The sequence below is a fragment of the Schistocerca gregaria genome, chromosome 6, assembly GCF_023897955.1.
Source record: "Schistocerca gregaria isolate iqSchGreg1 chromosome 6, iqSchGreg1.2, whole genome shotgun sequence".
Classification (NCBI taxonomy): domain Eukaryota; kingdom Metazoa; phylum Arthropoda; class Insecta; order Orthoptera; family Acrididae; genus Schistocerca; species Schistocerca gregaria.
The window spans coordinates 364,357,382-364,375,931 of record NC_064925.1 but is presented as its reverse complement, the minus strand read 5'-3'; the positions used below and the strand labels follow the sequence as shown (position 1 = coordinate 364,375,931).

Here is an 18,550-nt window from a genome sequence, read left to right as displayed (position 1 = left end):
CATGTTTCCTTTTTGTTTCTTTGGTTATTAAGGACTTGAACGGTAAAACAAGTGATGTAATGGGTGACGCTAATAAATTACTTGACAGAAGTGGTCGCTTTAACAATATGTTAACGGAAACGATATGTTGACGGAGATGGTTTTCAGTTCAAAATAGTACTTTCCCAGTCCTCTCTACAAGTCCTCGATGTTATCCACTGGTATTTCCGAACAGTCCAAACATCTCGCGTAATGATCACAAAGAGAAATTAGAGCAATACAGAAGTTTACCGACAATCATTCTTCCAGAGTGCCATTCGCCAGTGGAATAGGGTAGGTACGATCAGTTAGCGGTATCAGAATTACCCTTCGTCACACACCATTAAGTGGCTTGCTTAGTGTGCTGTAGATGGAGATGAAGATTGTGTACCGCCAAACCGCCACAAGAGCTTACTAACGAAGGATCGTGACGGAGTTAGTGGAGGCAGTCAAGGAGAGGAAAGACCACTTAGATAATATTGCGGGGAAGGCGAACCAAAGGTTGCGTTTCATTGGCAGAACACTTAGAAGATGCAACAAGTCCACTAAAGAGACAGCTTACACTACACTCGTTCGTCCTCTGTTAGAATATTGCTGCGCGGTGTGGGATCCTTACCAGGTGGGATTGACGGAGGACATCGAAAGGGTGCAGAAAAGGGCAGCTCGTTTTGTATTATCACGTAATAGGGAAGAGAGTGTGGCAGATATGATGCGCGAGTTGGGATGGAAGCCACTAAAACAAAGACGTTTTTCGTCGCGGCGAGGTCTATTTACGAAATTTCAGTCACCAACTTTCTCTTCCGAATGCGAAAATATTTTTTTGAGCCCAATCTACATAGGTAGGAATTATCATCAAAATATAATAAGAGAAAGCAGAGCTCGAACAGAAAGGTTTAGGTGTTCGTTTTTCCCGCGCGCTCTTCGGGAGTGGAATGGTAGGGAGATTGTATGATTGTGGTTCGATGAACCCTCTGCCAAGCACTTAAATGTGAATTGCAGAGTAATCATGTAGATGTAGATGTAGATGTAGATGTAGAATAGGCGGCGCGGGAAGCTGTCAAACGGTATTTTTGCTGCTCGACAACGACCCAGCTCATTCTACGCAATTTCACTTATCCATGCTGCTTCTTTGGGCTATGAGATTGTGTTATGGCAGGCATTTCCAGAATGATGACGAGGTGATTTTTGTGGGTAAACGTTTCCTCAACAGCAAAAATGTAGACTACTACTGCCGTGGCCTCTGCCTAGTTATCCGACGGGAAAAAAAGTCGCGTTGAAGATCGGATTTGTCGAATAGGACTACCATCATCTGCAAGTTTCAAGGTCGCAGATCGAGTTTTTCGAGGTGATAATTAAAACAGAATGACTACAGCTTGCATACAGGCTGATCGTTATTGAAACCGACCGACTGAAGGGGCGGTTTTCTAATTGGATGTGGAGAAGGAAGAGTCCTATGAACGTATGTCCGGAAATGTATCGTTGCCACGACAGATGGCGCTGACGAATGACAGTTTCTTTGACCACGTTCCGTGTGTTCCTTGAGTGTTGCTGGCGGTGTGATTGACACTGTGTACTGTAAGCAGCTGAATCGTCCATTATTCATGTCGGGAACAAGCTGAGGTGGTGTTTGTGTAGGCCAATCAGATGGAAACGGTCGAGAGATAACACGGCTATACCGAAACAAGTACCTTCACAGACACCAACCACATCACACAACATTTCAGGCCCTTTTTGAGCGTCTATGTGACCATGAGTCCTCTCAAACAGACGGATTGTGAGTACACCAGATTTGGTGGATAGTATTCTACAGAATGTTGGGACGAATCCGAGTAGAAGCTCCAGGCAAGTGATCCGGCAGTCGCAGGTTCGAATCCTGCCTCGGGCATAGATGTGTGTGATGTCCTTAGGTTAGTTAGGTTTAAGTAGTTCTAAGTTCTAGGGGACTGATGACTTAGTGCTCCGAGCCATTTGAACCATTTTTGATTGATGATTTCACGCAGTGCTGCTTATCCGTTGTCACTGACAGCTCTATACAAACGCCGCTGCTCTCGGGCGCTAAATGATGGCTGAGTAATGTCATTTAGTATTCTCGGCATACTCTTGGCATGCGGATCACAGCATACTGAATTCCCAACGATTTACGAAATGGAATGTTCCATGCATCTAGCTCCAACTACCACTCCGCGACTTGCATGACAAACGCTCAATCCGTATCATTTGAAATCCCAGGGAGGCAACTTCGAACATCTGTTGTGACGTGCAGGTCTGTTTCGGGACGATTTACTGTCGTTGCACCCACACCGTCCATTTCCGGACACATGTTCATAGAACCTTTGCTCCTCCGCTTCCGTCCAGGAATCCGTCCATGCAATTTGTCGGTTTTATTAATGTTCAGCCTGAAAAGTGGTATAGTCCAGCGGCACAGCGGCGGTTGCGGTCTCCCGTCGTTCCCTTGGCGTGCAAGGGTGCGTGACCGTCCTTTCGCCATTTTTTTCTGCCTTCTTTTGCCAGGAACCGTTACGTGACCACGTGGTCTCCAGCCAATTCCGCGCAGGTTAATGAAATGTTTGCCTGCTCGGGCAGTGAGAACACCAGCAACAGCGGGGAGAAAGAAGGAAGTTGCGTCGCTTTTAATTGGAACCCATTGTGCGGGCAGGAGATTGCGCGGCTTGGCTTGGCTTGTGCGGACACTTGGCGGCTGGACCGAGGTTTCGCCACGCCCCCTCCAGGGCAGCAGCTGTGTGGGTGGGCCGTCACGCAGGCCCCTGCTTTCCGCTCCCTACCCTTCCCGGATGGCGCGCGTCTTAGGCTGCGTTCATAGTGACACCGACTACAGTGTTCAGATGTCGCGCCACAGGTTAACCGAAACATCGGTCGACTGCTCGACCAAGTGATTGCGATATCCTCCGTCAGGTTTTTATGGACCGAGGAGGCTAGCAGCCTATTATACCCTATACACTGAGGTGACAAACGTCATAGGATAGCTTCTAATATCGCCCGAAATAGTGCAGCAACTAGATGTGTCATGGATTCAACAAGTCGTTGGAAGCACCATGCAGAAATACTGCCTCTAGAGCAGCCATAATTGCGAAAGTGTTTCCGGTGCAGAATTTTGGGCAAGAAATGACCTCTCGATCATGTCCCATAAATGTTAGATGTGATACATGTTGCGCGATCTGGGCAGCATGTTCTTCAAACTGATCGCGAACATTTGTGCCCCGGTGACATGGCATATTGTCATCCACAAAAATCCCATCGTTGTTTGTGAACACGGAGGCCATGAATGGCTGCAAATGGACTGCAAGCAGCCGAACATGACCATATTCAGTCAGCGATCGGTTCAGTTGGACCACAGAACCCAGTCAAATCCATGCAAACAAGGCCCACACTATTATGGAGCCACCGCCAGCGTGCACGGAGCCTTGTTGACAACTTGGTTCGATGGCTATCTGGGCTTGCGCCACAATCGAACTCTATCATCAGCTCTTACCAACTGATATCGGGATTTATCTGACTAGGCCACGGTTTTCCAGTCATCTAGGGTCCAACCGATGTCGTAAAGAGCCCAAAAGAGGCGCTGCAGGCGATATCGTGCTGTTGACAAAGACATATGCGTTGGTCAGCAACTGCCACAGCCTATCAACACCATATTTAAAAAAAAGAAAATGGTTCAAATGGCTCTGAGCATCATGGGACTTAACATCTGGGGTCATCACTCCCCTAGAACTCAGAACTACTTAACCCTAACTAGCCTAAGGACATCACACAGTCCCGGCACAGGTTCGAATCCTCCCTCGGGCATGGGTGTGTGTGTTTGTCCTTAGTATAATTTAGGTTAAATAGTGTGTAAGCTTAGGGACTGATGACCTTAGCAGTTAAGTCCCATAAGATTTCACACACATTTGAACATTTTTGACATCACACACATCCATGCCCGAGGCAGGATTCGAACCTGCGACCGTAGCGGTCGCGCGGTTTCAGACTGAAGAGCCTAGAACCGCTGGGCCACACCGGCTGGCACCAAATTTGGCCACACTGTCCTAACGGATACGTTCGTCCAAAGTCCTTATTGATCTCTGCGGTTATTTCACGCAGTGTTGCTTATATGTTATCGCTGACAACTCTAAGCTAACGCCGCTGCTCTCGGTAACTGAGTAATGGCTGTCGGCAACTGATTTGTCCGTGGTGAGAGGTAATGTCTGAAATGTAGTATTCTCGGCATCTTCTTGGCATTGCGGATCACAGCATTCTGAAGTCCCATCCCCTTGGCACTGCGGATCACAGCATACTGAATTCCCAACGATTTCTGAAATGGAATGTTCCATGCATCTAGCTCCAACTACCACTCCGCGTTCGAAGTCTGTTAATTCCGTCGTGCACCCATAATCACGTCGGGAACGGGAATGTTTTCACGTGAATCACCTAAGTACAAAAGGCAGCTCCACCAATTCACTGCCCTTTTATATCTCTTGTACGCGATACTACAATAGTCTGCTTATCTGCGTATTACTATCAAATGATTTTTGTCACCTCAGTGCATATATCGCGGAAAGAATGCAGCCGGCACTGTACACTCTGTCCTCGGTCACTGGAGTAAGGAGAGAAGTTTTAAGAATGTGTGAGGTGAAGAAGGATATGTTGTATTGCAGATTCGTGATGACTTTGAAAAGCAAGATTACAAACATTCTGACAACTTAAAATAAGTTTAGCAAAACAGACATACTTCAATTAAACTTTAGTGACTGTTATTCAGTATTTATGTTTGAAAGATAAATACAAATTTTAGAACGAGAGACTTCCAATACCTAAAGCACTGAAGAATGGAAACACATACGCTACATTTGAAGACCACCTGATATAAAAGAATCACCACCGTACTGGGATAAAAACAGCAGTAAGCAATAATACTAATTTGCAGACAATTAATGCCTACCTACCACAGCCACAGATCCATTACAGTAATTTTAAGTACTAAAACTGACATACGTCACATTTCTCACGTCCGCAGCTCGTGGTCATGCGGTAGCGTTCTCGCTTGCCGCTCCCGGATTCCCGGGTTCGATTACCGGCGGCGTCAGGGATTTTCTCTGCCTCAGGATGACTGGGTGTTGTGTGACGTCCTTAGGTTAGTTAGGTTTAAGTGGTTCAACGTTCTAGGGGACTGATGACCATAGCTGTTAAATCCCATAGTGCTCAAAGCCATTTGAACATTTCTCACTAGAACGCAGAATTTTTTGACGATGTAATGTAGAGCTAAAATTTCCGATACAGGTTTTTCTTGCATGACATGTTGCATCTGAAGTGTAGGCATGTAGCTGAGACGGCGAGACAGCCACGGAACATACACGTAACGTTAAACTAATTATTATTAAAGTTTTAATTTTTCGAAACTGATGGTCTCCAATGAAGTAAAAATTTCAGACTATGTACTACTCGCCAAAACCAAGTTGACAATCGGCGCGGAAGGTAATGGAAGCGACCGTAAAGGACTTTCCCATTTACGACTGCTCCCATCAGCCAGGAGCCAACATGGTTTGCGCGAATAGTAGACCGATTCCGACTCATATCCTGGTTGCCACCTTTCTCATCCTCATCTTGCACTAAACTTAAAAATTTCAAAGGGAACGCCAGCCGATTCGATCGAAGAAAACAAACTGATACACGTTTCACCGACTGCTGTCCGCGCGGCGATGAGATGGATTGCACTTATAGAGCGCACTTACTAGAGTACCGATTTGAAAAGATCCGCCAATGTTGATCATCGGCGGGGGCCATCGTTGACCGTTCCACTGCGATTGCGGACTTTAAGATTTTGATAGCTGCGGTATCTTTCCGACGAGGCGAAGCCTGAACGATGCTGCAGAGGATGTTCATAAAGAGCCAGCTGAGTATTAGCAACTCTGCTTTCAAAACTACTATTGGCCTGTATACGTTGTGTTACGAAGTCTTTACATCAACCTTTAGAGACGACAGAACATATCATGGAAAACAACTTTTGTTAGAGACGAAATGTACAACAAAGCTTCTAGGTGACACTAGCTGTTTTCTTACTGAATTCTCCGGCTCTCAGATGACGGGATATCGCCAAAGTAGCTGTATCTACTAACCATGTGTGCTGCATCTGCATACTACTTACCCCCGTAAACTTACAATGATTTTTTTACAAGAAACCCTTGTGAATGAGTGCCCCAAGCGGATAAAGTAGCAAATCATGAACTCGGCCTATTCCCTTTCACGCGGAGCAGATGACTGGGGTCCGCAGCTCGTGGTCTCGCAGTCGCGTTCTCGCTTCCCGAGTACGGGGTCAAGGCTTTGATTCTCGGCGGGGTTAGGGATTTTCACCTGCCCCGAGATGACTGGTTTTTGTGTTCTCCTCATCATTTCATCATCATTCCTGAAAGTGCCAAGATTGAACTGAGTATAGGCTGGGAATTTGTACGGGTGCTGATAACCACGGAGTTAAGTGCCCCACAAACCAAACATCATTATCAAATGACTGCGTTATAGGCAACACACACTGCATACACATACTGCGGAGGCCTACATTCTGCCGCTTCTCACGTGCATACCAGTTATAAAAGACGCCTAGTGTCCGCGGAAAGTGTCAGCAAATATTTTGTCTCTAACAAAAATGATTCCCCGTGACGCAAATTATCACCGCCAGAGGTTTGATGTACAGACTTTGGAACATCCTGTATATAATTTGCTTGCGGTAAACCACATAATAATTTCGTTTCGGAGGTCTCAGATTAAGACTAACGCAATGCGTTCTGTTAACTAGAAATTCTTCAGTTCATTTACAAAATCTGGTTAGTTAACCTGTTAGCACTTATTGTGTTTACTAGAGAACGCTGCAGAACAGTCATCGGTGTGTTTTATGAATGAACAGGCCGCACTGAGTTCCCTACGACTGCTCTTCGCACAATGATTCTAGATTCGAAGGCATTTGGTCAGTCCCCAAACAGTCAGCCTACAAATTATTTTCCATTTGCTAACATCTTTCCAACAATGGTGTGCGTGGAATTCTTCGCCACGCTCCGAATCCTGTGGTACTCACTCTGGTTTTTTTTCACTAGTTTTCTTTGAATCATTCCCGAGATGTGTTGAGATATTTCTACACTACTGGCACGTCTCTGACTTTGTCCAGATTGAGCAAGTGCTTCTTCACTAAACTATTATTAATGCTGTATAACACGAGAATATATACCTGTACATTATTTTTTTCATTGATAACGTATTTCACTTCCCTAGTGGAGCTCTACTTAAAGTGTGCTAATACAATTTTTGTTGTTGTGATTTCAGGTGTTGTAGTCCAACCACCAAGCTCCAAGGACTTCTCTTATTATTGGTTCGTATCTCATAACTGATTCATTCATATTTAAGACATTAAAATTTATGGGCTGTTTTAAAGTCATACGGTATACCTTCGTAATGTAGTACAGTGGTTTTAGAAGTGTGTTGTTGTAGTACAAGAAAATGTGAAAATGGTGCACCCCATCCCCCCTCCCCCCGTCCTCCCATCCTGGCCATTCACGCTCCAGTCGTACCGTCGTAACGTAGAGTCGAAGATTCTTGGTATTATTTTTTAGATTGATACAGTCACCTATACGTGCCTAACGTAAGTTACATAATTCCTTCAATGTATAAATCCTACTGCTCAACTTTTCACTGAACGTGTACACTACGTGCTGCGGTAAGTGACACTCAAATGCAGCCTGTCCGGTAAATTATTCAACAGAACACATTGTTGACATTTAATCATACCCATGGTATTATGTTAATTAAATATGAAGAGTTTGCTGTTCTGTCTTCAATGTGATTTTTATGTTTCAGTTCATCCTCGGATTTTCATATGAGGTTGACGGCCAGGCGCTTTTCTTCCGAAATGATTTATCGAAACAAAGTTCTGGAGACGGTAAGAACCTCACTTACTTCAAATATTATAGCCTATAGATTCTAGACAGTTGAATCAATCACTGCATCGCTGAATAGTAGACACTCACATGGTTAAAATGAATTATGAATGAGACTTATGAAGGACGGTATATCATGTATTACATGCAATCATTTTTCAGATAATTTTCAATAGGTTTACCCATTACTGAAAGTACTTCATACAACGACGAAGGCGAGAACCAACTAGTTTCCTTTATCCAAGAGTTTTTGAAAGTCTTTAAGGAGGTATCATGCAGGAGAAACAAGAAAGGAAGGAATATCAGAGTTTAAATTCTCGTTGACAATGAGGTCATTAGAGATGCACATATAACATTTTAGTAACTTCTTATTGCACTTTACTTGGCCGGTATTTTTTAGGACAGAACAGATATTTAATGTTCCTGTCATTTTCAAGATTCAGAGTACTTTCTTTGTCAAAACACATCGTTTTCATACATTTCAGGAGCACCTGACAATATATCACAAGAGAACCCCTTTTACAAATAAGCTATATTCTAATGGTATTCGTCGTAGCATAAAACTCTCTCTGTAGCTTATCTTGCATTCAGTTTTCATAGTCACTACATAGTTTTGAGTGAAAGTTATCATATCTTAAGAATAATGGGAAATGTATCTAACAAAATAAAAACACCTCATTTTTTTGGGGGGACCATGAAGTGAACTGGAAATCATGGAGCATGAGCTCCTTACCATGCTTCACTTTACAATGATTACACGTAGCATGAACTGAAGTACTGGTGTATATATGTTCTTTCACATGCCTAATGTGTCTGCCGTTTGTAGCTCGAACAAGAGGAATGTGTGCTTGGAGTTGAAGACAGCACTTTGAAGTATAGTTCTGTGAAAGAAAACTGATGCACGATGTTCACCTATAATACTAATAGAATAACAATTATAAGCTTTTATAGTCCTTCTCCATGGTAAGAATGTAAAAGAAGAAGAATCAGGGATGTTTCGGACGTATTGCATGTCAAGCGGTTGCAAAACGAAATGCTGTTCTTCCAAGCAGCCACAGTTCGCTTGGTCGAGTAATACATGTGCAGTGTGCTACTATAGAGCTAATTACGCAAGTAAAATTGTTGGAGACCGTGGAACACAGTGCTGGTACACATTCCACTCCTCGTGAATAGCACGAAGAGCTTACCCCTATTCGATACACAGATCACCACGATTTATCGAAAAATAAATGCTCTGAGATACAGTAGATGCGTTTAAGACTGAATTTAGTGAACTGGAACCACGCGTAACTACTTTGTTCTGACGTTCATCTGTTTTGTTTAACGTTGTCTTATGGAAAATGCTTGCTTTTGATTCAGGAACAACTTTTCATTTTCTTTGTTTGCAGGCAGTCGACTGTCGCGCCAAGCCCAAACAGATCTCACCGTTCGGACGATAATTGATTGGCTGCAAGGAAGATATACCAATCCTGCAAGAAGAGGAGGTAAGATTACGTAGCACCCCTCTGAGTTATTTTCCCATTTTTTACTTACCGTACTTTTATTGACTTTATGTGATTTTTCTTAATACAGGTCAAACAAAAGTTTTCTCTGTATCCAAAAACAGTAAGTAAGTAATTTATGGACAGTCCTGTAATCCACTTGGTATTATTACATGAGACAACACTAGAATTTCACTCAGTTAGTTGCTGATTCAACAACATACTAAATTCACAATAGAAATTCGTCTCTAAAGATATTATGCATTGTCCAGTTACAGTCATGTGACCACGGCCTACGTTCTACGTCAATGTAAAGTAACCACTCATAGAAGGCAGGTGGCGGCGCAAGCAGTGGAGGGTATACAAAGTGTGCCAGGGGACGCGGAAAACATGGCAGTTGTTGTCATAATGTAGAAAAAAGGCATGATCGTTGGCATTCGGGCCAAGGATGGAAGCATTTCCCAAATGGCTAACTTTGTACACTGTTCGTATGCCATGATGGTTAAAGTATACTGTGCAAGATAAAATGGCACTGTTCAAAATCGGTACAGAAGCAACTGTGTTACACCATGGTCCACAGGTGAGATGGGTTAAGGACGGTTGCGAAGATGTGCACAGGCGAACACACCTGCAACTGTTGGGCAACTAAGCTCCCAGATGAACCAAAGAGATACTAATAGTGATTCCTCAACGACTGTTGAGGGAAAGTTGCTACATATAGGCCTCTGCAGAAGGCACCTGTTTCATGTGTCCGTGCTCATTGATGTTCATCGCATGAAGGCTGGAATTTGCATGCCAGTACCTGAACTGGACGACCACTGAGTGGTGACAGGTGGCCCTTCATGCTTGGTTGGACAGATGACCATCGACATGTATGGCGTGAAACATCTGAAAGCAGTAGATCCAGGCCGGAGGAGGGAGCGTTGTTGTCTGGAGAATGTTTCCGTGGCGTTCTCTGCGTCATGTCGTCATCCTGAAAGGCTCAATGGATCAACGTAACTGTTTATCCATCCTTGGGGACCATATCCACCATTACATGCAGTGTGTTTTTCATCGACACCAGGCATCTACCAACAGGTCAATGCAAAGTGTCACAGAGCTCGCAGTGTGCCCGTGTATTTTGCAGAACGCCAGGACGAGTTTACCATACTCTCATGGTGAACAGACTTCCCGGGTTTAAATCCACCGAGAATCTATGGGACCATTTCGATCGTGCTCTTTGCGCCATGGATCCTCAACCGAGAAACCTTGCACAGCTGGTCACGGCATAGCTCCACATCCGTATCACTACCTTCCAGAACCTCGTTGACTCTCTTCCTGCACATTCCTCAGCGGTCCACGCTCCAGAAGGTGCTTATTTAGGCTTTTAAGACGTGGTCACATTAATGCGGACAGTGTATAATTTATTTCACTCGGGTAGCCTGTGTGTACATGCTAGGTTGAAAGCTGAACATTAAATATTAACAAACCATATATGTTTACATTGAACATAATGCCGCAAACTAAAACCTACAGTGAAATCATCGGGGATATTTTCTATTCGATGGTATATGAGTCATTACAAGAATCAAATACAGAATTGTTTTGACATTTTCCCAGAACGTAGTACCATCAAATGTGTCGTCAGAAGAAAATATGATACGTGTTGATAGAGGGGGGGGGGGGGGGGGGGGGGAAGACGATGAAAGTTAGTGAGATAAACGAGACAGAGGAAGATGAGTTACGCACCTTTCAGCAGGAACTTATGATGTAGGCGCTGAAGTAGCAGCAGATTTGAATGCCTTGATACATCCGTTGACACCCGGATATGTTCCGCATACGTATACATTCCACATTAAAACTCGTCACATTGTGTACATTCGTGGCCATGTACCCACAGGCTTAGCGGTAGAAAGGCAGATTAATACAGGTGGACGAGTTGGTCAGGAAACGGAAGTGCGTAGCAACTGAAAATCTGCCTTCCAGTTTGGTTTCCAAAATTCAAAGCTGACCTGTACCATTATAATGTTCAAAATTCAGTCATGCGTCGCATTTAGGATTGTTGTGAGAGAGATAAAAAACATTTTATAAATCATATTTTCATCAAGAAGTGCAGATCTGATAGTAATATGGCTTATGACGAACTTCGGAAAAGCATTTTGAGTCTTCTAGCTGCCACATACTTCTCTTAATATTGCAAATCATGGGCTAGACTCTCCAAAGTACTTATCGACTACTCCACAGCAGATTTTACGCTCGCTCCTGTTTACGTGAATGACTTCAATTAATTAAGAAATATAGTGTAACCAAACACCTGTCATATTTCCAACAGTGTGTCGTAAATCAGGAAGTTGTATGTTACTGTTTACAGAAGCATGAGTAAAAGAAAAATACAGAAATAACTTTTTTACGTCTGTTGTTTTATCCATTTGTTTTCTAAAAAAAAGCAGGTACGGTTCAAACCCGCGCTCGGCCATCCTGATTTAGAATTTTCGTGATTTTCCTAAATAGCTTCAGGCATTTGCCGCGACGGTTCCTTTGAAAGGGCACGGACGAGTTCCTTCCCCATCCTTCCCTACTCCAATGGGACCGATGATCTCGCTGTTTGGTCCCCGCCCCTAGTTCAACCAACCAACAAACCAATCAACCAATCAACCAGCCATACAAATTACTAGCACCTTTGACGTTTACCACATTTCGTACGTCGTCGATAGATAGGAGGGTGACCTTTTTATAGTTTTCATTCCATTTTCACATGATACTATGAGTGCTATCCATGCTTACTCTCTCTCATTTGCTCGTATACACTACCAGGCAAAAAAAGTGAACCACACAGAAGATTCGGACAGACGTGAATGGAACTTAGTGTACGTACGCACCAGTGGCGGGTATGTAAATGATTAAAGTTGCAGCTCTCTGTGACAGGTTGAACGGCCACCAGAGTGCTTTAGTGCTGTTCGTGTTTAGTGTGCGTACGAGGTCTAATAAGTTATACAAGGGGCACCAGAAGCTTCAGATGTAGAGCGATCATTGTGAAGGACACGGACATGCCACTTGCTCGCGTGAGTCAGCGCCTAACAGCACGTGACAGAGTTCGGAAGGAGCCTCATCGTAGGTCTCCATTTGGCCTGTTGTTCGAACGGTCCAGTATCCAGATTTTTGAGGCATTCTGGAGTGACATACAGTGTTGGAATACATGGCGGCATGAGAGCATGCATGCTCAGCCTCAAGGTTCCAATCGACCGTGTCTGACCACCACAGGGGAGGACCGCACTATTGTTACCAAGCACATCGTAACCCCCTTCACATCCGCGCTGGCCCTCCGAGAACAAGTGATGGACTCCATGCAATAATTTGTCATCCCGCACCATTGGTCTTAGGCTACTATTAGCCGGACAAAATTACGGGCGTGTCAGTGCAGTTCAACAACAGTCCTCGTTTCCCGATCACAGCACTGCTACGAATGCAGCCACCTATGTTGTGGTGACTATTGTTCCGACTTCAGGTCACGGCTGGTAGTGCATGTCCTCATTGTGTTACCTGTCATATGACAGTATCATGATCCCATTTTCCAATTGCAGAATGCTCATTTACACATGGCTCGTGACGCTATGAACAGTCTGCGTGATGCTGAGGTACTGCTGTGGGCAGCAAGATTGCCACATATGTCCCCGATAGAACATGTGTGGGACCACTTCAGACGTCAAGTTCGTCCCAGTGTCAGTACTGAGATGTCAAAGATCAGTTACAAAGGTTGTGGGCCAGCTTGCTTCAGGAGAGGACACAGCGATTTTGTGGCACTGTTCCCAACCGAATCAGTGTACGAATCCAGGTAAGAGGGGTGCACCGTCATGCAGATAAATGGACTCACACTACGTAGTTCTTTGAAGGTTTGACAGAATTTTGTAATCATTGAGATATCATACCATCCCAACCGCGAAGTTCTATTTTGTTTCCTCCTCCTCTTCTCGAGGCTTCACATTGTTTTTCAGGCAGAATATCTAGATTTTCTTTCATTATCCCTCATCTCCTGCAAACCTATGCCTGGAAACCCTATCATCCTCCACATCCTCGAGAAACCCAGGTTCCTGTCACGTCCGATTTTTCTCTGATCTCCACTTCCTTTCTGTATCCTAATGACCTCCAAAGGTCATTAAATAATCACTTCAGCACTGAGGCCTACCCATTGAATCAAATGGAACCGACTCTATACTCCTAAATCCCACATGAAGGCTCGAACTCAAATCTTCCTGCCTAGTAGCAAATTCTAACCACTCTCCGAGAACATGCTGCCTATACATCAGTCATTTACCGCCCTCGCATCCCATTTATCAGTAGGAAACTTTCACTCCACAGCGGGTTGTTGGATGTTTGAAACTTCCCGGCAGCTTAAAAATATGTGCCTCATGGAGACTGGAAACCCAAACCTCGCCTTTCGGGGCATTCCTCCTGCACAGTTTTAATCTGCCAGGAAGTTACACTCTGTATAATTTTACATACAAAACATTCTCCAGTCCCATATCAGCACTCGAATACTTTACCTCCTAATTATGAAGAAGAACAAACACGTTTGCCAGGTGCGAGCGGGACTCGCACACTGCGGGTTCCGTAAAAATTTAATCACGTATACAGACAGTTCATCCATTCCGGGAATAGAGGATCTCTATGACTTTTGCCTGTTATCGACATTGTTACTGGCAGGATATTCGTCCCAGTGTTTCCAAGGCTTTCAAGAATGATTTAATTTCAAATTTTAGAAAGCGTTCCTTAGATGCAGAGAGAACAGCGATTAGTGTAAAATATTAAACTTCACATTAACAGTCTTGATACCAACTAATGTTTATTTTGGTTTTACGTCCATGTTCTTATGGACCTTACTCCGCCAACCGCCACCAGCCGCCATCATAGTGCCCAAGGCCTGAAGATTGTCTAAATTATAGACATAAACCGGTTGCTAACCAAAATAAACATCCGTTTCGATCAAGACAGCTTCACTGGATTTTGATTTTTTTAAAACCAAGTTTAAGTTAGATAAGAAATGGCAGAAAAAATATGTTTTTCGTGTGACATAATTACATATTAACAATTTTCTGCTCCTTTTTCTTTACTTGTACTGCGAAACCTTTCTTCTTGTCAATTTTAGCGATTGTACGGCAAGAGGAAGTGCCCTTTAGGTTTTAATGAGTGAGTTTTCATCCAAATAAATGACATAAATGGCCTATCTTTTGACTGCAAAGGCATAGAAGCCAATGTTTGTTATACCACAAAAGTATCATACACCTTAGTGTGTGACATAAATGTCAACTTGATACGTCTAACCGTTCCCGTAAAAAAGGGATCTCAACAGACCGACGGACAGACAGACCGCCTAATAACAAATGACAAAACTTTTTTTGTGTGATACATTTACGGAGTTAACAGTTTTAGGATTTTTAGGTTTGTTTGCAACATGGAACATTTCTTCTTGGGAAATTTCATGATCATAGACCAACGAAAAGTACTCTATAGGTTTTTTTGAGTGAGTTTGCCCTTATCAAAATATGTCACATAAATGGCCATCTCTTCTGAGTGCATTGACTGAGAAGCTTCACTTTTCCTTCATCTCCAAGGTACCGCATACCTTAATAACTGACATAAATTTCAACTTGATACGTCCATCAGTTCCTGAGAAAAAGGGTTTTGAATGTCGGATAGGCAGACTGACTATACGGGTTTCGTTTCTACCGACTGAGGCACGGAAACTTAAAAAGACAGCTCAACGGGCCGTCAACGATAATGTCATTGGAGAGTTCGGATTGAGAAAAGGATGGAGGAAGACATCGGCGATGTCCTTTTCAGAGGAACTATCCCGGCATTTACCTTAAACGATTTAGAGAAATAGCGAGAAACCTAAATCTGGATAACCTCACTGGAATTTTCACCATCGTCGTCCGAAATACAATTGCAGTGGTAACCACTGCTTCACTTCGCTCGGTACGAAGTACACGGCCTACAAACATATGAACGAAATAGATCAAGTACGGTACGGTACTTGGTGGAAATGAATGAAAGTGCGGCGTCTTCCAGTCACGCGTAGAAAGTTGTACTTCATACTGCGAGAGGTCAGCCTAACTGTAGCGCCAAATCGAGCTGGTCCCGCAAGATGAGGTAGTTGAAGGAATAGGAAAGGACAGCGTCAGCGAGTAGTTACGGCGCACTGTGGTGGTTTCTTCACTACAGCGTGGCCGGGAGACAATAGTTGGATAATTCCACAGGAGAAGCTGGAAGAGGAACGAAGTATGACGGGTGTAGCCCAGGTGTCTGATATTCCTCATGGAGCATGGGGAGCGTTCCGAACCCCAGGAGAGAAGTTAACTACAGCAGGTGATCGCTACATTGGGCAACAGGCAAAAAGACACCCGTATCAAACAGCGCGTGCAATTACAACCAAATTTAACAGGACCGCAAGGCATGCAATCTCACTCTCCACAATGGCAACTGGACTGCGTGGGGTGACCTCTTTGGCCGACGGCCAGTACGTAGTGTGCCGTTGACACTCACACATCGCCGACACCGGTTGCTATGGTCCCAAGAGTGTAGGTAGTTGACCAACGAGACATGTGGAGAGGTCTTTGTCATGTGTCTAGGGCCTCCCGTCTAGTAGACATTTCGCCGGGTGCAAGTCTCCCCCGGTTACAAGTCTTTCGATTTGACGCCACTTCGGTGACTTGCGCACCGATGGGGAGGAGATGATGATAATTAGGACAAGACAACACCCAGTCCCTGAGCGGAGAAAATCTCCGACCCAGCCATAAATCGAACCCTGGTCCTTGGGATTGCCATTCTGTCGCGCTAGCCACTCAGCTACCGGAGGCGAACATCTGGAGAGGTGAAAACACATAATGAATTCAGGAACGTTGTCGAATATGATCGTTTTGGTTGTCCAGGTGGGGAGGTATAATGTTGCTTGGGCACAGTGATCTCCAAATCTTTAAAAATGGAAATCTGATCCGTCGTAGTAAACCGTACGTCTTTTCAGGTGTGTATTCTGGCCTGACTCCATTTTTAATGATGATAATGCGTGACCACGTAGAAGGGGAACTCTTGGAACGTGAGGGTACTCGACATATGGACTGGTCTGCCCGTTTCCCCGACTTAAATCCTACCCATCAAGTGCGGGATGCATTATGGAGACGTATTGCAGCATATTCACATGCACCAGCGACCAGTGGCCGGTGGCGGGATGGAACGCCACACCGTAAGAGCGCCTTACAAATAATGTGGAAGCACGTTGCCATCCCTAGTGATCATACACTCTATTAAGAACAATATCCTGCGTTTTATGAGGGCCAGGGGATATCATAAACCATGATGATTTCAGTGTAATTATTGTATCTGAATAAAAGTGTCGTTTCTGTTCATCTTATTGCATATTTCTTTTAGGTACCTCCTGTACTACACTGTACCAGTTCTTTTTACAAAGGGTGTTCAATAAGTAATGCAACCCATTTTTTTTTCTGAAAGATTGGTTTTGTTCAAGATTCCAATACAACATATTATTTCCCACTCTTTTGGCTACAAAACCCTATTCTTCAACACGATTTCCGTTCAATGCGACAGCCTTACGTCACCGTACTGTGAGGGCCTGTACTACGCCTGAGTATTACCACTCTACTGGTCAGCTCCGGAACCCACGTCTTGCTGCATTAATAACCTCTCCATCATCCATGTACAGCATCCAGCAGAGCGCATTCTTTATTCTTCATCTTTCGCCCTTCACTGAGAGTGTCCGCACGTTCCAACATTGCAGGAGCGACAGCTGTGTGCGGCCGGCCGGCACGCGTTAGATCTGACGGACTTGCGCGACGTTGTTGGGATGATGAGAAGACGCCTCGGTCAGCTACTCACAGTGCTTTTGTTCACTGACAAGTCTCTGTAGAAAATCTGCAAGCGCCTATGAGTATCACCGATGCTCCGTCTTTCCGGCTGAAGAAACTCCGGTTACAGAAGCTTTTTTAAAGGATACGTATAGTGCTGCCACCTACGGGAACTTCATGGAACTATGTAGACTGAAACGGGAATATTCCACGATGTCCCACAAAAAATTCCGCATTTTTTCAACCGAAATTGGGCGAGAAAGAAATGTGTTGCATTACTTATTGAACGACTCTCGTATTTATGGTCCAAATTTCACCGAGCGTTGTTACTTGGAAGTAAAACTTCATGCGGAAGTTACTTTTTTCCTTACGTTTCGTACATAAGTATATTGTCATATTTCATCACTGTTAAAACAATACCATAAAAATAACCAATATCTTGTTACACACATCATTACTTTCTAAATTAATAAGAATTTTTTTTACGTAGTTTAACTGTCTCAGAACAAGATATGAAGAACGGTAGCCTGGCTGCTGTTAACTCGCGCTCAGCATGACGAAATTGAAAATGACATCTTCTGGACATAAGCGTCCTCATTTGCGTTTACTTACATGAATCCGTTTCCACACCTCCCTTGGCTTTCTTTGGCATCTCCTAGAAACACAAATCACAGAAAATGCTGTGCCAAATATCTGTTTTTCGATTTCCAAATATTCCTTTACTATACTGCTCCACTTAGCCACAAACAATCCAGAGATAACAGAGAGCATCATGACTGATACAGGGATTAGTGATCACAAGGTCGTTGTAGCTAGGCTCAATACCGTTTCTTCCAAATCCACCAGAAACAAACGCAAAATAATTTGATTTAAAAAAGCGGATAAAGTGTCACTAGAAGCCTTCCTAAGAGACCATCTCCATTCCTTCCGAACTGAATATGCAAATGTAGACGAGATGTGGCTCAAATTCAAAGTTATAATAGCAACAGAAATTGAGAGATTCATACCTCATAAATTCGTAAGAGATGGAACTGATCCCCCATGGTACACAAAACAGGTACGAACACTGTTGCAGAGGCAACGGAAAAAGCATGCGAAGTTCAGAAGAACGCGAAATCCCGAAGATTGGCTAAAATTTACAGACGCGCGAAATTTCGCACGGACTTCAATGCGAGATGCCTCTAATAGGTTCCACAACGAAACATTGTCTCAAAATATGGTAGAAAATCCGAAGAAATTCTGTTTGTATGTAAAGTACACAAGCGGCAAGACGCAGTCAATACCTTCGCTGCGCAGTGCCGAT

General features: G+C 43.9%; 1 protein-coding gene across 1 annotated transcript in view; it reads left to right on the top strand.

Moving 5' to 3' along the window:
* LOC126278156 (uncharacterized) overlaps positions 1 to 18,550 on the top strand; it is a 157,630-nt gene that overhangs the window by 92,190 nt on the left and 46,890 nt on the right. Inside the window, exons 2-4 of the mRNA XM_049978057.1 lie at positions 7,321 to 7,366; positions 7,852 to 7,933; positions 9,320 to 9,415. Of these exons, the coding sequence (XP_049834014.1) occupies positions 7,321 to 7,366; positions 7,852 to 7,933; positions 9,320 to 9,415 (224 nt within the window). The remainder of the gene's footprint in view (positions 1 to 7,320; positions 7,367 to 7,851; positions 7,934 to 9,319; positions 9,416 to 18,550) is intronic.